Below are 23,319 nucleotides of genomic sequence, written 5' to 3' on the forward strand. Positions count from 1 at the left end.
TTTATGAAAAGTGCACTCATTTATTACTTGATTAATAAGACTTACAAAATGATGATAATATAAAACCACTATTCACAATGTAATCGACATGTAATTAATTCAAAAACTGTACAATTTAATTAGAATCATATCATAAGATACTTATCAGTGATGGCTGTGTGCATTGGGTGTGCACATGGTGCAATGAAACTCAGCTTTGTAAATGTGTGAATGAAATGGTGAGATTTCATCATCACAGAAAACTACTATCAATACTATATGGTTGATACAGATATACATGTACAAGGATTGATAATGAATGGACAAAATACTGATATCAGTACATTGATCTCCTAGATGGGTAGAGCTCCAACCTGACAAATTTGAATTAAATCATATAATAAATAGTCATACAAATTGTGGTCCTATATTTAATGTGGCATAAGATGGCAATGAGAAGTCTACACATTGTATCAACATTCTACTGCCACAATGCACTGGTTCAGAAATGGAATCTGTAATATGTTTGAAGATGTTTAATGAGAGTCACTTTGGCAAGACGAGGGTTAGATAGAGATTTCAGTATTGTACACTTTGCAGTACTCAGCACTTTTCATCAGAACATAGTACATACCAAACAGTTCATGAAAAAAACTGATTGTGTGGTTGAACAAACAATCGACAAACTGAGTTTTGGATCTCTATTTGATACACCCATTTCAGTGCCACTAAGTATTTTACAAATAAACTTTGCTTTCCAATAAGAAAAACTTGGGCTGCTGAACAAACAAATAAAGTATGTTCTGTGTATAAAGGAGAAAACAAAAAGTCTGAAGGAACTCTCTGGATTTTACTGTAAGTTATCCGTAATAACGTGTTAAATGTTTCCAGTCTCCATAAACATTGGTTAGGTCTCTCTCACAGAACACAACTCTGTTAACTGATAAAATTCTATGTTGTGGCAAGAAAATGTACATCTATGACAACATGGACAAACATGAAAAAGACAAATAACATGAAGATTATTTTCTATTTGTTGGGGTAATATGATGTAAAATTTATGACTGATGTTTTTCTACAGATAATACACATATTGTTGTTATGATGATTGACTTGAATGTACTCTGTGTATTGGCCAGTCTTTCTACAACTTTAACCCTTTCACCACCGTGGTTTCAACCAATCCCATTGTTTTCTATGGTAAAGTTGGACCTCTAGACAGGGAAATAGGGGTGAAAGGGTTAATGGACAGTGAATACTTAGTAGACAGTCTTATGATAATCATCTATGACAGGCTATACTTTATAAACAAGAAATGAAAGCATTACAAAATTTGTAATTTGTACATCTGTAATATCAGTTCAGTCATACATCAAAATAGGAAAAGTTAAAATACAGATCGTTTGCCAAATTTTGAGTTTTCTATCGTCACAAAAACCAATCTGATAAATTCCACAAATTTCTAACCAGGATATTGGAATATTTAGAAACTGTTAAGTAGTTAATGCAGAATGCATTCAGTCAGTATTTTGTCTTGTCAACAATGATAACAATATGAAAACTAGTATTCACGGGTAGATAAGATTTGATCACAGTTTGTCTTAATCTCGATGGGAGAGGATGTCTGTAATATGTGATGGTGCAGTTCCTTTTGATAACTATGTTTTTTGAAAGAGGAAATGAAAAAGAATCTAAAAGATTCAATTTGCAATTTTGAATCCAATTCACATTCTCTGAGACAAGAAGAATGCCCACTGTCCTGGATGAAAAAACCAGCTTTGAGTTGAAATAATTCATTTCACTGCTAATGACATAAAATTTCAAGGTAGCAGAATAAATCACTAATAATTAAACCATCAGTCATACTGAGACACCTGTGATATCAGTCACACTAACACATCTGTGTTATTAGCACAGACAGATAGTGAAATATTACATTTATCATTTGTGGAAACACACTGTAATGGAACATCATTTTTCAAGCTTGCAAAGAATCTTTTGACAAATACCTTCATAGAAAATAAAGAAAAGTACAAAACCATTACACTGATAAAATCAATGCTTAAACACTAAATAAACGTCTTCTCTGATATTCTCTGATGTTGGATATTTAATAAACCTAGGGTTTCTACCAATGAAATTTAGAAAACAAACATATCAACATAAAAAAATGGAGGTAGATCGTTACATATCTTTGTTGCCTAAGAAAATGGAAATGGTGTAACTGATTACACAGAAAGATTTTAGGAAACACACGCTGACAGCTGGCTTGTGGTATATTCTGGTGTACATAACATTGTTTGTTTTACTGTGTACTGGTAATGGTTTCACTGCTACAATTCAGAAATGTTTTAGGAGTCCTTATCTCAAAGTAATAAAACTCTGATTTTTTGTAAGTAGCATTCAAATACCATACATTGATGTAGACTGCTGCAAAAATACACATGAACTTGACAGCTGATATAGATGGTTGTGATGCAAATGTCAAGTCTGAAATTACAAACTGTTAATTAAAAAATAATCTACTTCATTCCATACAGAAGTATGAGCTACATAATACACATACCTGGCCAATCAATGGAGGATCTAAGACTTGATATTTAAAGGAAAAAAGTCTCTTTCAATCTTTTAGTTTGGGTTTGTTTCAAAAAAATTTTGATGCAGTAAAAGTGAAGTTCATGACCCATTGTTGAACAGTAAGGGATGGAAAGTGATTACATTGAAGACTTAATAAAGTATTTTTTGCTTTCTTTTAAGTATTAAGTCATATTTTTACATCATTAATTATACAGTCTGTCATCTTTTTCTCATATTTCCTGCTCTTAGTTTTGTTACTTGGTGCAGTGGAGCACGAAAATTGGTGTTGTCATGACAACAACTCAAAGCTGTGATGAGTTTCATGTGTGCATCTTGTGAGCTGTGAATCGAATTCTATCCAGTTTTAGGAACAGAAACATTGTGACCAAGGAATACAATTTTTCAATTTGACAGAAAGTGATGATAAATGGATTCTAAGAAAGCTGTCATGATTTTAGGTTCTTCATCTCTGAAGCAGACCACACTGTCTTCAATAATTAATTACTTGGATCATCCTAATTTCTCATGGTATACATGTAGCAGTGTAAAATTATCACTAGTAGTTTTACACATAGATATATCATGAAAACTTGGAATGACCCAAGACAGAAAACACAATGTGATATATTGGATGTGACGCTATCAGTTTGAAAAGTGCATTGACATGACCTTGGTATGACCCTGGTGTGACATACCAAACAACAACATACAGTATGATGCAAATTAGGACAAGTGTTTCAATTGTTGATTTAAAGATCATTTTTAAGATAAATATGTACAAGTATCTATTATCTAGTCGACCCCTGGGAGGATGATCTTGTTGAGAATGCTTAGAGGATGATTGGTGTTCATGGTGACAGTGTTAGCTGTGCATCTTCAGCATAGTCTAATCCATGGCCACTCTGACTCAGCTGTGATATACTCCTGTCTGTTGTCAGTTCATCAAACTAGAATCCAAGGAGACAAGCAACTCAGTTATTCATGGAATCTGTTCTGAGTGCCAAGACATAACATGCAGTATCAATGTGCACAGAAGGAACACCAGGAGTAACGTGTCAGGTATTTGACAACATGAAGACATTGAAAGATTTGAAACTTATGATTTTCTGAGATGAGGAAGGTTGGTGGATGTATCTTGAATTATGACCTTAGAATTTTTATGCCAAGAAATAGACAAAGTTGCTGAAGCCTTCTCTTGTTACCTAATATAATCAATTATGTACAATTGACAATATCATGAAAATTACAATACATGTACTTCCTAGATCAGAGCAATAAATCCAATCATTTGTTGTACAGATTCAGAACACTGAACAACATTTATATTTCAGAACTACATCATACTTGAACTGTTACATCACCATACAAGATTTATTACATCATCATTCCATACTTGAACAGTTACGTCATCCCACTTGAACTGATATCATTCTAGAATGGTTATATTATCACTGTGATAAAACAGTTGCTATGTCATTTGGGTGACTTCATTACACTTGCAGATGACAGCTACTGTAGCATACCTGACATGACATATTGAATTGCACTATTCTAAAAGTTACCAAGGAAAAATGTGTAACATCACAGGAGGATCTAAAATCATGCCATGAATTCAGCTGTAACAGTCAAGCTGCAAAGTTCTCATAAAATACTGAGTTCCTGCCATCACTGGTGATCAGCCCAACCACAGTCCCTTGACAAAGGAATCATGGCCTGACATGTATCATGAATAAATCATTGTGACTTACCAGCCAAACCACAGTGCCTTGACAAAGGAATCATGGCCTGACATGTATCATGAATAAATCATTGTGACTTACCAGCCAAACCACAGTCCCTTGACAAAGGAATCATGGCCTGACATGTATCATGAATAAATCATTGTGACTTACCAGCCAAACCACAGTCCTTGACAAAGGAATCATGGCCTGACATGTATCATGAATAAATCATTGTGACTTACCAGCCAAACCACAGTCCCTTGACAAAGGAATCATGGCCTGACATGTATCATGAATAAATCATTGTGACTTACCAGCCAAACCACAGTGCCTTGACAAAGAATCATGGCCTGACATGTATCATGAATAAATCATTGTGACTTACCAGCCAAACCACAGTGCCTTGACAAAGGAATCATGGCCTGACATGTATCATGAATAAATCATTGTGACTTACCAGCCAAACCACAGTCCCTTGACAAAGGAATCATGGCCTGACATGTATCATGAATAAATCATTGTGACTTACCAGCCAAACCACAGTGCCTTGACAAAGGAATCATGGCCTGACATGTATCATGAATAAATCATTGTGACTTACCAGCCAAACCACAGTGCCTTGACAAAGGAATCATGGCCTGACATGTATCATGAATAAATCATTGTGACTTACCAGCCAAACCACAGTGCCTTGACAAAGGAATCATGGCTTGACATGTATCATGAATAAATCATTGTGACTTACCAGCCAAACCACAGTGCCTTGACAAAGGAATCATGGCCTGACATGTATCATGAATAAATCATTGTGACTTACCAGCCAAACCACAGTGCCTTGACAAAGGAATCATGGCCTGACATGTATCATGAATAAATCATTGTGACTTACCAGCCAAACCACAGTGCCTTGACAAAGGAATCATGGCCTGACATGTATCATGAATAAATCATTGTGACTTACCAGCCAAACCACAGTGCCTTGACAAAGGAATCATGGCCTGACATGTATCATGAATAAATCATTGTGACTTACCAGCCAAACCACAGTGCCTTGACAAAGGAATCATGGCCTGACATGTATCATGAATAAATCATTGTGACTTACCAGCCAACCACAGTGCCTTGACAAAGGAATCATGGCCTGACATGTATCATGAATAAATCATTGTGACTTACCAGCCAAACCACAGTCCCTTGACAAAGGAATCATTGCCTGACATGTATCATGAATAAATCATTGTGACTTACCAGCCAAACCACTGCCTTGACAAAGGAATCATGGCCTGACATGTATCATGAATAAATCATTGTGACTTACCAGCCAAACCACAGTGCCTTGACAAAGGAATCATGGCCTGACATGTATCATGAATAAATCATTGTGACTTACCAGCCAAACCACAGTGCCTTGACAAAGGAATCATGGCCTGACATGTATCATGAATAAATCATTGTGACTTACCACCAAACCACAGTGCCTTGACAAAGGAATCATGGCTTGACATGTATCATGAATAAATCATTGTGACTTACCAGCCAAACCACAGTGCCTTGACAAAGGAATCATGGCCTGACATGTATCATGAATAAATCATTGTGACTTACCAGCCAAACCACAGTGCCTTGACAAAGGAATCATGGCTTGACAAGTATCATGAATAAATCATTGTGACTTACCAGCCAAACCACAGTCCCTTGACAAAGGAATCATGGCCTGACATGTATCATGAATAAATCATTGTGACTTACCAGCCAAACCACAGTGCCTTGACAAAGGAATCATGGCCTGACATGTATCATGAATAAATCATTGTGACTTACCAGCCAAACCACAGTCCCTTGACAAAGGAATCATGGCCTGACATGTATCATGAATAAATCATTGTGACTTACCAGCCAAACCACAGTGCCTTGACAAAGGAATCATGGCCTGACATGTATCATGAATAAATCATTGTGACTTACCAGCCAAACCACAGTCCCTTGACAAAGGAATCATGGCCTGACATGTATCATGAATAAATCATTGTGACTTACCAGCCAAACCACAGTCCCTTGACAAAGGAATCATGGCCTGACATGTATCATGAATAAATCATTGTGACTTACCAGCCAAACCACAGTGCCTTGACAAAGGAATCATGGCCTGACATGTATCATGAATAAATCATTGTGACTTACCAGCCAAACAACAGTCCCTTGACAAAGGAATCATGGCCTGACATGTATCATGAATAATCATTGTGACTTACCAGCCAAACCACAGTGCCTTGACAAAGGAATCATGGCCTGACATGTATCATGAATAAATCATTGTGACTTACCAGCCAAACCACAGTGCCTTGACAAAGGAATCATGGCCTGACATGTATCATGAATAAATATTGTGACTTACCAGCCAAACCACAGTGCCTTGACAAAGGAATCATGGCTTGACATGTATCATGAATAAATCATTGTGACTTACCAGCCAACCACAGTGCCTTGACAAAGGAATCATGGCCTGACATGTATCATGAATAAATCATTGTGACTTACCAGCCAAACCACAGTGCCTTGACAAAGGAATCATGGCTTGACAGTATCATGAATAAATCATTGTGACTTACCAGCCAAACCACAGTGCCTTGACAAAGGAATCATGGCCTGACATGTATCATGAATAAATCATTGTGACTTACCAGCCAAACCACAGTGCCTTGACAAAGGAATCATGGCCTGACATGTATCATGAATAAATCATTGTGACTTACCAGCCAAACCACAGTGCCTTGACAAAGGAATCATGGCCTGACATGTATCATGAATAAATCATTGTGACTTACCAGCCAAACCACAGTGCCTTGACAAAGGAATCATGGCCTGACATGTATCATGAATAAATCATTGTGACTTACCAGCCAAACCACAGTCCCTTGACAAAGGAATCATGGCCTGACATGTATCATGAATAAATCATTGTGACTTACCAGCCAAACCACAGTGCCTTGACAAAGGAATCATGGCCTGACATGTATCATGAATAAATCATTGTGACTTACCAGCCAAACCACAGTGCCTTGACAAAGGAATCATGGCCTGACATGTATCATGAATAAATCATTGTGACTTACCAGCCAAACCACAGTCCCTTGACAAAGGAATCATGGCCTGACATGTATCATGAATAAATCATTGTGACTTACCAGCCAAACCACAGTCCCTTGACAAAGGAATCATGGCCTGACATGTATCATGAATAAATCATTGTGACTTACCCTATCAGTGCTGCTGTTGAGAAAGTCATCTGCCATGGACAAATCTTCTTCTATTTCTTCAGTGATACTTGGTGCTGAGATACCTGATAGACCACCTTGTTGACTTTGACTTTGTGTGGGTAGAGTTTGGCTGTCAGAAGAACCACTACTACCACTGTAGTTATATGACAAATATACACATAGCCATACCCACACGTACACATACACACACATACAACCATGAAGGGTAGGATAGGCAGACACATAAGGGTATCATTTAACAAATGTTACATCAAAAGGATTTAGGAAATTGAAACATGAAATGTACAAGTGGCACGTATGGGATGTTGTTGATGATGACATTGACAGAAATAAAATGTCATAAAAAATGACAGAAGGAATCAAAATTATAGTAACAAACAATTGATACATGCATGACACAATGACATATAAATATTTATGAAATAAGATGTACATGCAAATATATCATGCAGTGAAAAATTAATATTGAAATAATAATGACAGACATGATAACAATATATTATGATATATTATGAATAGATTACAGAAATCAGGAAACACATTATTTAACATTAAATTGAGTACAATGTGAGGATATTTGCATCAATAACAAAGAATTACCCATAGAAAACAAAGACATAAAACATATTCAATTAATTTACAATGTGTGCAACACCACCGGACCATAATCACAACCACAACAAAAAGAGTTGGGGGAAAAAAAAGAAGAAAAATATGGAAATGAGTTGATAGTGCACTTATCTGAGTTGTGTTATTAACTTTCTTGATTTCTCGTTGAGTTTTTGAATACAATAATATAGAACATAGAATAGATAAGATACCATTTCATAGTCCACTTTACAAAAAAAGACCTTTAAAAAATCACCTATTCATATCTGGATATTTATCTGAAGGTTCAAGGTTTTACACCATATCAAATTTACCATTTAGGAAATATTAGTATTTCAAAATACACTTCACAATATGCTTGGTGATTAGGCGTTACAAACACCCTTACATAGATAGTATTGGATAGACACTTCACTGAAGGAATATATCTTTGTTTTGTGATGTCAGCTGGATTTCTAAACAAACAAATATCATACATGAACAATATGCAGTAAACAGAACAAGCTAAGATTTGATTTGGAATTCTGGGAGAGGGGTAACACACTGTTAAAAATCAATCTACAATAAAGTGAAAAGAACCCTATCACTTTGCTTTTTCATGACTTCATCAAACAATCAAAGGACATAAAAATCCAGATGAAGGCTGCCACAAATTCAAAAGTAACGACCCAAATGTCATAATCAATCCACAAGAACAACACACTATAGACACAAAGGTCACATTCTGATATCAAATGATGTTGATACATCACCAATTACTACTGTTCATACCATTAAGTAGATTTCTAGCCTCAACAAAAGAAATACCACATTATTACTAAGATGTCATACAAAACACTCATATTTCTGACTGAACCTTTCAGTACAAGGCATAACTTGCTTTGTTACATGAATACTCCAATGTCCCATTGTTTTAACATCTTTTAATAGTTTCTTTGATCTGAAAGTAATTTTACCAACTGTAACAACCTCTTTTACTCCCCTAACCTTACGATAATTGAGTTAATCTAGGGTAGGGGGGTTTATACATGGATATACAGCATTTTCAAAGTCCTCTGACATTATTGGAGGGGCTTACAAATGAGTAGGCATTATACACAGACAAGTATGGTATCCGTTGGCTGATCAGAACCTTTCCACTGAATTGACGATACTGGTCATCACTAAAGCTATCACTAGAACAGTTACCAAACAGAAAACTAATGTGAAGTGAGTTTGCTCTGCCATTTCTTACCTTTGAAAATCATCTTCATAATCATCAGCAGCTGTAGAGTCATCCCGATCTCTAGGAGTGATACCTGGTGATGTATAACCAGCTAATTTATCAAAACTTTCTAGATCTTTATCCAAGTCCTTCAAATCAGATGCTTTAACTCCTTCTGAAAACAAAACAATCTGTCAAATTGTGTTTGCACTGTGTATCAGGCTTACAGTAAATTAATGACCACAGGGTTGGGCAAATTCAAGATGTATTCAGTGGCTCCCAGAGCTATTTAAACTGTATTTTGTGGTTCTCAAAGCTATTCCAGATATACTTGGTGGTTTTCAGAGTCATTCAAGATGTATTTAGTGCTTTTCACTGCTAGATCAAAGATCTTGTCAGCAGTGCTGCAATCACTCTGTATCATGTGTTAAATCTATCTGTCTTGTAATTACTTTTATGTATTTTTATAACCACGTTTTAATTTCTCTGTACAGAGATAATAAAGTTGTCTTGAATCTTGAATCATACAAGTCCATTAGAAAACACTAGTATATCAGACCATTGGAATAACACAGGTCAGTGCACATCAAATGACAGTAATAGATCTCACACCTGATTAGATCACCTTTGCATTATCACTATATTTTTTATCAAAACAAAGGGAGCTACAAAATGCATTTCACTGACTGAAGGCATGTATCTTCTCATGTATATGCAGTGACTTTGGAGTTGGTACACTGAAATGATCTAAACCACCATCCCTGGATGCAGACCTGTGCATGAGGGGGTGTTTAGTTTCTGATTCATTATTATACACTGAGTGGGTTTACCTTTTGGTCCAGATAACCCAGGAAGCGGTGGAGCATCTTTCAGGGTGCCCATACCACCACCCCCACCACCAAGTGGTGGTGCCCCACCTAGAGATGACATGCCACTTGATTTGGCCGGTGCATTCTTTGGTGGGGATGCTCTTCCAGTGGGACTTTTGGGAGGGGATGACCTACCAGATGAACTCCTAGATGGGGAAGACGGTCCAGATTTGCTGTAAATTAATAGAAATATCTAGAGGTAAGGAGAGAAATACATGGGTATCTAGATAATAAAACCATGAAGCAAGATTTAAATTGTTCTTGACTTTTAAGCAAGTGTGCTCATGCATTTGACAGAGACAATGCAACGTCTTGAAAAAGATAGTATGTTGCTATATATTTGGTACAAGCATGTGATACACATATACATAACTCTCTGTAAGTTATCTGGTGTAACTTTTTCAACATATTTTGATACAATAAAGGAATGGGGATTTGAGGACACAAATCTTTAGGATACAAACCCAAAGGATATTTTATGGGGCCTGAGCTATATATTCTAACCCCAACCCAAATGACACCCTTAGGTTACCAGTAATTAATACAAACTGGTATTTGTATTCCACTTTACATACTTTGACCTTCACAGTGGTAGATGGGATACATTTGTAGGAGGATGGAGGTACCATCTATAGCAAGTAACTACTACTAATTTATCTTCACTGGACCTTGCAATAAAATGCCTAAATATCTTCCTATATTTGATAGATATACATACCTCACATTATAACTTTTGCTGTTGTCAGGAAGTGGATCATCAAAAAATGAATCATCTTTCTCTAAACTATCATCTGTACTTAATCCATTGGATGCTTTATTGGAACTCAAATTTCCACCTTGTTTCTCTTTCTTCTTTTCTCTCTGAAAGCAACCAAACAACATGAAACTTACAACTTGTACCTAAAGTCTACAACCCTCTATAATTCCTATGCAAACTGAAGACAATGTATATATTCAAAGGAATGGACTGATTCAGGAATTATGCTGCAATATTGTGTCAGTTATTCTCATATTGACTTGCCATCACTGCACTGATTTCAATAATGCTTGAACTGTTTTATTACAACTTTTTATAAACTGGTAGAGCAGTTGAAATAGATTAAAGTGACTTGAAATCTGTACCATGGTTTCACAAAGTATAACTTCACCAACACATTGACAAATGCACTTATTCTGATGACTTCATTCACAGATCTACACTGTAGAGTGAGTGGCTCTTGTACACACTCAGACTCAACACAGTTTTATAACTTACCCTTGGTGAATGTTTCAGTCTTGGTGATGTTTGTACAAGGTCAGCTACATCATGAGCTACTACACCTTTACAGAGAATGAATAATCTTCTGTACATACCAAGGAACTCTTCAAGATCAATACCTAGGACATAGATTCAGCATAAACATTATCAAAACACAAGGCCTAGACTACACGGACATAAAATTGCAATTGTTCCAAACATTGCATTGACCATCACTCTTGATTCAGTAGTGGCACATCTTTCATTTGTTTCTCATCTCAAAAATACCATATGATCACATGTACATGCATACATTGACATATAGGATTTATCTTTGAACAACTACGGTATTCACCAGAAGTTTGACTTGATCTTCTAATTGACTACATGCTAAGTTTGGAAACACAAATGTACATTTGAAAACTATCTTACCATTACTGAAGTCTCTGTCTCCTGCCCTGAATTCATCATTAACATAGCGTTCAAGCATATTACTGTCACAAAAAAAACCAAACAATTTTGTAAGATTACAAAATAACCCACTGATGATCAGTATTGTCAATGAAATAGACTTGTTTGACTAATATAAAACACATAACATTCAATTTCAAGTGATATCACAAGGAAGTGGTTTGACTTCATTACTTTGATACATGTGTCATGTACATCAGTTCAAATGAAACGACAGTTTGACTGACCACTCAGAGGGAGGAACTACTACCCTCTGGTAAATTTCAGCAAATAAATGGAAGAAAAAATCTCATCACATAATTTCATGACTCTTACCTGTGAAAATGTGGGAAAATATCCAAGAACAAATTTCTGAGTTCATCTTTATCAATGTAACCATTCCTATCCTACATGTAAAATGTGAGATACAGTGTGTTAATTTTTCAGATTATAAAATATTCAATTGATTATGTTGTAAAATGTTTTGCAAATCTAAACAACATTTGGCACAAGTATGATTCCCAGAAGTCTGTGGTCAAAGAAATACTGGGTTTTCTATTTTTGACAACCATTTATCAAAGTCAAAGGACTGGAGATTCCAGTAATTTATATAAACATAATCTAATAACACAGTAAAAGAGCTAACATTTACATACTACTAGTATGTCAAACATCAATGTCTTATAGCTACAGATGTATGTATATTGATTATTGGTTTTTTAGTTGTATGAAGAAGGACGATCCATACAAACACACAGATTGTTCCTTGGGTAAAAACACTAAACAACATTTACAATATTTGTAAGAACATGTTTGTAAGATATTTTTCTGGGTAACCTTTGTAACAGGGACAATTAAAGAGACATGTATCACAACCAACTGAAACTACAAACGACAGTTGTTTCTCTATGTGACTCAGAATTCATTATAATTCACTTCGTCGTACCTTGTCATATTTCTCAAATTTCCGCTTTGCATCTTCAAGCTGCTTGGATGTCAAGTCCTGCAAACAAAGACATGGTATCTTCAATAACTTAAATTATATCACATAATCATATTTGAAATATACTGGTTTTAATATGAGTTGCCGACTTTCAAACAATCCTTTAGTAGTGAAACATTAATTGAAATCAATAAATTTCATCCAAAAACCATCAAAACTATTGGCTAATGAAAAGTGGATATTTGACCCATCTAAGGGTCCAGAAATAATGAACTCAGTGAGGTTGTTAAAAACAGAAACACAAAACACACTATTTGAGAGAGAGTTTCACAGTACTCATTTAAGAAAACTTACAGGCTAACCAAACCTGCCAAATATTTCCAACTTGCATTCAAAAATATTACACTTGGAGATTTTTGATCAACTGCAGTGTGAGTTCATTCTGGAAGGATACCTCATGTGTGTATCAAATAGGAAAATGATATTTTTGATGGATAGTTGCTAATTGTATTGCAATGCAAATATTTGAACAAGTCAAGGAAGTTGTTTTTCCAAGAATTCACACAGTGATGCAAAATATTATTTCATGAAATTGTGCTAGGTTTTCATGCTCTGCAATATGTAAGATTTTTAGTAATATCATCATTTCTTCAGTATTTTTGATGTGAAATATCACAGAATTTCTGAAATACCAGGGCAACCCCTCCTTTCTTCATGGTGACAAGTTTTGCACAAAGTTCATGGAAGAGACATACAAACAAACTTAGCAATAAAGGATGAAAATACAATCAGAAAACACAGCAAACAAGTTCAACATGCACACATATACCCTTTGTAATTGCTGTGTAATAAGGATCCATTCAGCCATGCAAAAAAGAAGGAAAACAAAAACAACAGCAAATATGTTCAACAGAAACAAATGCAGATTTTACTTAAATGTCTGATGTTATGAACAAATTAAAGTGTATTTATGGCTTATAAAAAATCATTATTACTTCAAAATTAACAATACACCAGAAATGCAGAATTGGTTCACTGGTAACTTCACTATGTACAGCAACACTTGTACCTAGACATGCATAGCTATCTCTACGGCACATATTACATGCATAGCTATCTCTATGGCACATATTACATGCATAGCTATCTCTATGGCACATATTACATGCATAGCTATCTCTATGGCACATATTACATGCATAGCTATCTCTCTGGCACATATTACATGCATAGCTATCTCTATCGCACATATTACATGCATAGCTATCTCTCTGGCACATATTATATGCATAGCTATCTCTATGGCACATATTACATGCATAGCTATCTCTATGGCACATATTACATGCATAGCTATCTCTATGGCACATATTACATGCATAGCTATCTCTATGGCACATATTACATGCATAGCTATCTCTCTGGCACATATTACATGCATAGCTATCTCTATGGCACATATTACATGCATAGCTATCTCTCTGGCACATATTACATGCATAGCTATCTCTCTGGCACATATTACATGCATAGCTATCTCTATGGCACATATTACATGCATAGCTATCTCTATGGCACATATTACATGCATATAGCTATCTCTATGGCACATATTACATGCATAGCTATCTCTATGGCACATATTACATGCAAATAAACAAATAATACATTCAACATTCCCTGTATCTATTACACAGAAAGTGTGAATCATTAAGATACATATAAACTGTGAATAACAATGCATTTAAACTCTGTAGACTGATTTCTTTTCAAATTAATCCATGTTATCTGGTGTGGATTGACATTGGGTGTGATAAAGTTGACTCTATCTCTTCACAATAGAGTACCAAACTTTGTGGAGAGTAGCTTGTTTGGTTATAACATTACCATATTTTTATTGTGATTAGTGGTTAGTATTTTTACTGTGATTTATCACGATATGAATGTGACAGAAAAATGCAGGGAGTATTGCAATTCAGATTTCAAGTGTATGACATTTTGTCTTCCTTATTGTTAACTACCATGATAGCAAACTCCATTGCCGTGACAGACTGCAAATACAATGCTGATTTCAACGTTCCCACTCCTCAAGTCTTTCCTGCCCTCAAGCAGAGTCAAGCTAATGCATGTATCTGAATTGTACATTGTTAAACAAGCAGGACAAGAGCTAGTGAGCATGTTGAATTGGAAAATGGAAGAAAGAATGGTTAGAAATACCTTGGGTAGAATAATCTCCTGGAAAGGATGGAAAAAACAGAAGAGGCCAGGTCAGCAGTGAGTGATTGATATGGGATATGTATCACATACCATTGTGATAAAGAAAAAATTTAAGGGAAAAAGGGAAACAAGCAAAAATGGTTAGTTCGAGATCATTGCAAGGTTTGTTATGTAATGCTATTGTTACATAGGTTGAATGGATGTTATTTACATGTACCAGGGAACAAATTGTGCAACATGCAATAGACAATGAGTTCCATCACCATTAGAATGTCAACTAGGCAATACACTGACCAACATTTACAGTTATGTTCTGAACACTGATAGCACCAAATACATTTCCAGTGTCAATCATGTGCAAACCCTTCACAATCTAACAAACACTGGCACTTGGAATATTGAATGGCAGGATATGATTGTTTATTTTCTCAGCAACATTACTGTACATAATGGATTACAAAGTCATTCATGAAACCAAAATGTGTAATTGAAAATATAAACCACAATATTGAAGAAAATAACTTAATTTTTAATCTTCCATATTTGTATAATGTGAAAACCAGTGATGTTCATTTACGGATGTTGTCAAAACAAAGTTTTTGATATAATTTTTCTTCAGAAATGTCATAGTTGACAAGAAAGGCTACATGTACGTAATTTGCAGCTGACTTAGCAGTTCTTTTTGTTCCTGATATTCAGAAAAATTTTGAACATTGCAGCACTTTTAGAATGTGAATGTTTGACACTGGATTGACAATTTTGACACTAACATGAGGTTTCAACACCAGATTTATCCAACCTGTACAACTATGTATCTAATTTTCTATGGAAACATGCTACAACAAGATTCATCTTACATCTAATGCTACTAAACATGCAATGATAATTACTGCTCATAAGTAGATTCATTCTACATTACAACACGTCTAATGATTCCATAAATATGATACATGCAAATGTAAACAAGATCCCTCCACTTCATGGAGTGACTGTGATGTAAAGTAATTGCTTTAGTAGGGTTTTCTTAGATGGAACCAGACATACACAGAGTGTAGCCAACTTGCAGTAGTATAGAATTTGATGCCTCTGAGAGACAATTCATCAATATTTACTATTTATCTGAACAATCAATATAAACAATCTAAACAGTTATGTTGGCAAACAAATTTTCTTGACATTTCAAGAACTTCAGGTTTCCTTTTAGTTCAATAACAGTCAATCATATCATCTATGCTAACTTTGCATGCTATGAAACTCATGAAAGTTAACCTTCACATTATGAAAAACAATTTTATTGATTAGTACATACTTGAATAGGACTATTAATTACAAAAACATTTCTAAGAATCCAAGAGTGACTGAAAATTGTTGTAATGGAAAGGACACCTTGATCATAACATTTGTCAATTTTTCATGAAAAATAAGATAGACTAAAAATGAGAATAAAACATGGGAGACACTAAAAATTATGTTAACCCTTCTGTCAAGTTCATATGTCATCATCAGGTCAAGTTGGTCATTACCGGTGAGGCATACATGTTCCATTTCATGTTGCACTTTGACAAATGTGTGATCATTTACGAAGGCAGTTGAAAACAGATACTGTGAACGCTATTTGTACTTATTTTAACCTTTATAACATGCCATGTCATGAAGGTGACAATACATATAGGTTTTAGCTCAATATTCCTTTTTTACAGACTTGGCAGATGGGGAAGTGACAGGCCTGATAGGATAAGGGTTAAGGATGACATTAGGTGTAGGTGTAGTATGTCTGGTTCCAGTCTTTGCATAGCAAATACATGAATGAAATGAGTTTGAAGAATTAATTGAAGTCAAACCTCCTCTCCATCCTACAATTAAAGCAGATAAGACAGGAAAGAAATCAGTAGAATTAGTCAAAGAAACGTTATGTAAAGCTTTTCTAGGTCAGAATTTACTTAAAGACACATTTACTGATAATGTAAGAAACCTAGTATGAAAACACAGAATAAAGTTAAATCAAAGTACACTATTGAACAGCAAACTGCATTTACTGCTTTGAACTAGACAGTCTTGTAAAGTGATATTTTATTTCAAGTCAAGATCAGGGAATGCATGAATTTGTAGTGGAAAGTTATAGAACATGTGGTATTTGTGTGTTGTTACAGCCTACTGAAATGATAATGATTTATAAAAGCCTTTGACTTACTTAAGTAAACATCTTACTTTAAGATGATGTAAACTTGTAAAATTTCAAATGATAAATGATAATTTCTCTTTATTTACTAATCAATGCTAGTCTCAATATAAGTTACATTGAAAATTACAGTAAAATTTCATGTCCATTCCAACAAATCTGTGACACATATTGAAAGTCACACATCTCTTCTTATTCAATCTTAAAGGCAAGTTCTATGTTGACTAGATTCTGAACTTTTGCAACTGACTGTATGTATGAAATTAATGGGAGATCATTGTTAATTTCTCAGTAAATCATGCAGGCCAAGTTTTTTAACTAGGGGAAGTGGGCCTATCTTGCGTTTTTTGAGCAATTTATTCTGTGCTTATAACTGTGTAAAAGAATATATCTAAGAAACAAAAGAATACACAATTTATATACTGTTATCTCAATTAGTCATCCCAAATGTTTTCCCAAGATGTGGAGGAAACTGTAGTCTATGTGGGTACAATAAATTATTGAAAGGTATGGTAAATTGTGGTCAGCAACTAAAAAGAATGATGAAAGGGCAATGCAATTGAAACATTACATGTACCACTGCTACTGTACAGGACAGCCAACATGTTATATACCTCAGCAAATTTTATTTCAAGACTCTAGAGAAAAAACAATGGTTGATGGACAAAGGGAGCAACAAATACTGATAACATCAGCGATATATTTACATAAACCATTCAAAAACTTATTTTGTAAATGATATCTTATAATAACTGAGGTATCTGTTTGAATAGAAAGAAATCCTAATCAAACGTTTTAAAATGCCAATATTTAATTGATAAAAACAGGTCTAAATCTAATATATACACTGTACAAAGTGCAATTGTCCCTCTAAGCTGTCACAATATTTCTACTTTAGTACTCTCATATCATGTTAATGCTTCTGAAATGTCTCAGGTAAAATACTGGCATAAAAAATTATGTGTGAACACTTCTTAGTGGCCCTGAAATGTTTCAGAATTGAAACTGTGTCGCTGGCTAGACCTGAGCCAGTACACAGATTAACTCTGTTCTGCAACACGCTGTGCCAATGGACTGAGCTGTTTTAGGAACATTCTAAACACCCTAACACGACAGGTATTTGCAGCTTAAAACGAACAACCACCAACATTCAATTCACTTTTGTTATGGCGCCTGCACAGAGTACTGCATCTTGGGTAGACAATTGGTCCATTGAAGAGGTCAGATTACTGATTTCAGTCTGGTCAGACGAAAGTATCAAATGAATGCTAAATGGAACATGTAGGGACAGCCATGTACAATTTCAGGTAAAAGGAAGTTATGGACCGCAACAGATGAAGTGGAAGAGTGAGAATATTGATGCCTTTGTTCAAGGAACTATCTGAGAATATTGATGCCTTTGTTCAAGGAACTATCTGAGAATATTGATGCCTTTGTTCAAGGAACTATCTGAGAATATTGATGCCTTTGTTCAAGGAACTATCTGAGAATATTGATGCCTTTGTTCAAGGAACTATCTGAGAATATTGATGCCTTTGTTCAAGGAACTATCTGAGAATATTGATGCCTTTGTTCAAGGAACTATCTGAGAATATTGATGCCTTTGTTCAAGGAACTATCTGAGAATATTGATGCCTTTGTTCAAGGAACTATCTGAGAATATTGATGCCTTTGTTCAAGGAACTATCTGAGAATATTGATGCCTTTGTTCAAGGAACTATCTGAGAATATTGATGCCTTTGTTCAAGGAACTATCTGAGAATATTGATGCCTTTGTTCAAGGAACTATCTCAAATCTATATGCTTAGCCATATACATGTACATCTTTTGGACTGGAGAGGGTGCATTAAGCAAACTAAGACACCAAAACACAGACTTACAATGTAACTGTGTATGCGTGTGTACAGACTCATTAGGACTTGAACCGTGTTTGCAAATCACAAATACTGTCTCTGAAACGTTTCCAGTTTTACCAAGTGTGAACATGGTACTATTCTATGTATATCACTGCTGCCACTTAACTGACTTGATTCAGAAAGATACAAGACTTGAAGCAGCATTGGAATTACAATAATTAGCTTGATCTTTCTAGGATGTACAAGGCATGTACATGTAAACTACATATACTGAGATACCTTTAAATCACATGACTAACCTCTGATGATGAACTCAGTTTTCGTCTTCCTCTGCCTTCAGCTGCTATAGCTTTCTTCATCAAATAGTACAATAGTGGTTTGTCTTGTGTTTTTTCAGAAGCAATAACATTTACTTCTCTGGCTAATGAGTCTCTGCTTTCATAGTTTTCACCCTGGAAACAATTAATAATGAGTATTATAGTTACAGAGAGATTCCATACATTAATGAATATCTACTACTGAACACCAATGGTGAGGTTCAGATAAGACAACACTTTAATTATGTACAAAAGACATCATTTGATTTCATTAAAAAAATTTTCCAACCTTAATGAGAGAAACTACCATGACAAAGAAAATTAAAAATACCAGGAACATCTATCTCAGTATGGGTTGATAAAATGATTTGCATTGCCAATATTTATACAGTGAAGCAGTAATGGAACATTTTTAATGAAAGTTGACATCATTTAAAAGATGAGATAGAAGAGGTCTTTTTTCTTTTTTCAATATAGATACCTGGGTATTTCTTTATCACAGAATTGATATCTTTCAGAAAGCAAATACTTACAATGTTTGTCTCTGGGTCAAAGACAGCTAGGGAGAAGTCTAAATTGAAAAATTGAAGAAATTCCCTGACCAGTGACAATGTTAGAACACCTGAAACAAAATGTACACAAGCATTTAAAAAACACTACAAAATGTTGACAGACATGGTCAAGTGTATCAAGAACTTTTATGATGGGGCAATAGGGCTTAGTGTAAGAAAATGATACTCTAAATTTGTTTATGTAGGGACAGCCATGTATACAAAAATAAGCTGAAAAATAGGGCTTAGTGTAAGGAAATGATACTCTAAATTTGTTTATGGAATTATTCTTCGCATCATTGAAATGCATGAAAAATTGAAGTTGTTCGGTCTGTCAGTTTTTCCATTTCTTTAACAAGAAAAGTTCAAGATGGCATTGAACCTTTTATCATGCTATAAAATGAGCCACATTGTTGAATGTACATTTGTAAGACTTCACCCACTCTTAGCACATTTTCACTTCTTGTATAATGGCCATAATTTGGCAAACATTTCAGAACGATTTTAAACTACATTCTACGGTTTTCTGTCTGTGTCCTAGTTGTGTTGACATCACAAAAATGTACATAAGACACACAAGTTATCAACACAATGCTTTTAAATCTGACATTGACTGTTTTCCAAATTAAATCAAAATTAATGTGATGTTGATTTGTGTTCAGCATCACCAAATATTCAATGAGCTGTTACACACACGTCCAATAATATCAAAATGGCCAAAGAACTTCATCATCTTTTAAGTCTGTCCAAGGTTTTACTGGAACATGTCACAGCTTGTTCAAACCTCAAAGAAACTGGTCATTCCTTTATCATTATTGTCAAGTATTTGTTATAATATGCCTCTTACAAATGAGTGGGTTTGTCATCACAGCATGTATTGATTACAGAGACTTCATTGATCAAAACAGACTGAGCTACATTTGTATAACCTGTCTCCATAAACAGTTCAACATAAATGACATAAAATTGAAAATAAAGGATTCCTGTACAGAGATAAAAACAAAAGATTGCCCTCATACAATTCTTAATGTTTCAATAACACACATTACTGTAGAGACTTCATATACCTGTGCATGGCTGTAAACATTCATGTAAATTAAAGTTTCAAATGTCACTTTTAAGTTTTCTTGACCAGATCAGTGACAGAATCAGATTGCTACAGGAGAGGTATTGTGCATTGTTCACAGTACTACACTTGTTCAACTTCATTCATGATCTGTTGGTGTGTATGTTGCAGTGAAAACATGGTGAAAAGTCATACAAATAGAAAATTAAACTGCATGGTATTTTTGGAATCAATACTGCCAGTGTTGGTAGATGTCAAGTACTTTGTTGTCAACTAATAATCATAAGACAGTTTGCTGATATACATTTTTGAATCCTTTACAATTACATAAAACAAAACCTGTGGTGTACACACTCTGCTCAGCAAGAATTACACTGTGATGTCTTGGAAAAATAATTCACCTTCTTTAGTGTTCATAAACTGCTGAAGATCACGGTTGACAAATGGTGTTTTGTTCTCAACTGATTCTTGTTCTTCTAGTGCTAGAAAGACACTGGCCCGAAGTTCAGCCTGTAGACAACATATAGGGAGGAATGATGTACTGTTGCATTATAACAGAAACGAAGTTTGTTCTTGTATTTTAAATTATGTATTGTCTCCAGCTGAAATCTACTATGAACAGAAAACTGGCAATGGATCAAGTAAGGTCTACTGAGCTCAGTAACTGCAGATTTAGTGTTCAAATTGAAAGATTAAATGCACCTTATAACCTCATTGAACCCACATCCAAGACTATAGCCTTATCTTTTGGAGATAAAAAAGTAAAAAAGTGTGAGTAGCAGAAGCAGCACAGTACAACATTGCATGAAACAGATTGTAGTGACAGCATAACATTTATCTCATTCAACTTTATTACACCACTGGATCACTGATTGACATTGAAGAAATAACATTTTGTAGAAAAGAAAGAAGAATATTCTGGATAAAGCATAAATTGAGTTCAAACCTATGACCAAAGTACTACCACTGTGAAGACTCGATTTTTTGTTTCTACTGCAAATTTTATATAACTAAAAGGTCCTTGACAATCCTACAGAACTACAGTCCCCAAAGGACCCCTTACTGCTTTTTGTCAAATGATTTTTGCATCAGTGATATTCTCAAACAGGTTGTGAACTCCGGTAGTGTTTCTCTTCTTACATGTAGATCTTTGCTCAGAATTTGGTTTCTTGATAGCGATACCAGAACTGTAACCTACGAAGTTTTGTTTTCCACCTACATGTAAGTTACTATATGAATGTGCATTGTTGCAAAATGAACTACCAGTAAAACTTGCAAAAATGCCCTTATAATATTTAAGTGAAAAAATTTTGCCTTACTTGGATTGTTAGATTTAGCATTGTTATCGGTATTTTATATTATGTAAAGGTTAAACAATAAGCCAACTTGTCACCGAATTGAACTCTATTTTTGTCACGATCGCTTTTTTGTTAACTTCTCACCTTAATTAATGCAATGATAGTTTAAGTGGAGCGATTGCCGTATTTCTCCTTTATAAATTTATAATTTAATACTTAACTATGGCATGATGCTATCATAACAAATACTTTTACCATCTATTAGTCACTACATTCGTACGACAAATTGTAAACAGGTTCACTTCTGTGTGCTACCTCCATGCTTCTTCTGGTATGAACAAATGTTCACACAACATACACAGCCCCCAATCACACAACAATGAACCATACATGTACAGTGTAAACTAAAAGTGTAACCACATGACGGACTGCGGCCAGTGCAGTGGGACCGTGGTTCACAATCTCAACTCCAATTTGCCTGTGTATGCATACATGCATATGAATAAACGCGCCTATATGACAATTTCGGTTAAAATCAAATATATGTAGATTGTTTTGTGCAACATTTTGCACAGTGCATTCAATCTCAGGACAGCGAACGGTGATAAGCAAACTGTACCGTACACAAAACTTGTCGAGTCTTGTACGTACGCGTGTTGGAGTGTACTGAACTTGTTCATTGCATGAAGATGGGACGGAATTTTCTCATAGAAGAATCAAAATATGAGATTCTCGCAGGAAATAAATGACCCATATTAGTATCTGCATATCCGAACAGTCTACTCACCCTAATTTTACCTAAAACACCATTATTCTCTAACGTTTGGGCGACCAAGTCTCGCAATTCAGTGTCTTCGTCGGCTGACATCTTGACTGTTGTGACGAAGATGACCTTTGACTCGGCAATGTTCGGACGAATAACTCTGGGGAGGTTTGCTTGACAATTTGGTGAATATGATTTTTTTTGT

The 23,319-nt window shown here is 35.1% G+C and overlaps 1 protein-coding gene across 9 annotated transcripts; it reads right to left on the reverse strand.

The window, feature by feature from the left end:
- LOC139141730 (centrosomal protein 43-like) lies at positions 1 to 23,285 on the reverse strand. Of its 9 annotated transcripts, none has more exons than XM_070711352.1 (15): positions 23,139 to 23,285; positions 21,455 to 21,563; positions 19,970 to 20,058; positions 19,419 to 19,571; positions 16,926 to 16,937; positions 15,085 to 15,102; positions 12,871 to 12,927; positions 12,261 to 12,331; positions 11,907 to 11,968; positions 11,493 to 11,614; positions 10,956 to 11,098; positions 10,199 to 10,410; positions 9,399 to 9,540; positions 7,535 to 7,664; positions 1 to 3,503 (listed from the first exon to the last, which is right to left on the reverse strand). In XM_070711352.1, exons 1-15 carry the CDS (start codon positions 23,217 to 23,219, stop codon positions 3,405 to 3,407), a joined length of 1,500 nt encoding a protein of 499 aa, XP_070567453.1. In that variant the 5' UTR covers positions 23,220 to 23,285; the 3' UTR covers positions 1 to 3,404. The 9 variants fall into 9 exon arrangements, with proteins under 9 accessions (XP_070567453.1, XP_070567450.1, XP_070567452.1 ...); XM_070711349.1 differs by having other exon boundaries at positions 7,535 to 7,688; XM_070711351.1 differs by having other exon boundaries at positions 9,399 to 9,543.
- Positions 23,286 to 23,319: the final 34 nt, after the last annotated feature.

Source organism: Ptychodera flava, chromosome 10 (genome assembly GCF_041260155.1).
Source record: "Ptychodera flava strain L36383 chromosome 10, AS_Pfla_20210202, whole genome shotgun sequence".
Classification (NCBI taxonomy): domain Eukaryota; kingdom Metazoa; phylum Hemichordata; class Enteropneusta; family Ptychoderidae; genus Ptychodera; species Ptychodera flava.

Excerpts from the sequence above, each read along its gene's own strand:
- LOC139141730 (XM_070711348.1), bottom strand. The coding sequence starts at position 23,219 with ATGTCAGCCGACGAAGACACTGAATTGCGAGACTTGGTCGCCCAAACG. Across the intron at positions 12,332-12,870 it reads AATTTGAGAAATATGACAAG|GATAGGAATGGTTACATTGA; the intron begins GTACGACGAAGT and ends TTTTACATGTAG. Across the intron at positions 3,504-7,534 it reads TCAACAGCAGCACTGATAGG|TTTGATGAACTGACAACAGA; the intron begins GTAAGTCACAAT and ends CTTGGATTCTAG.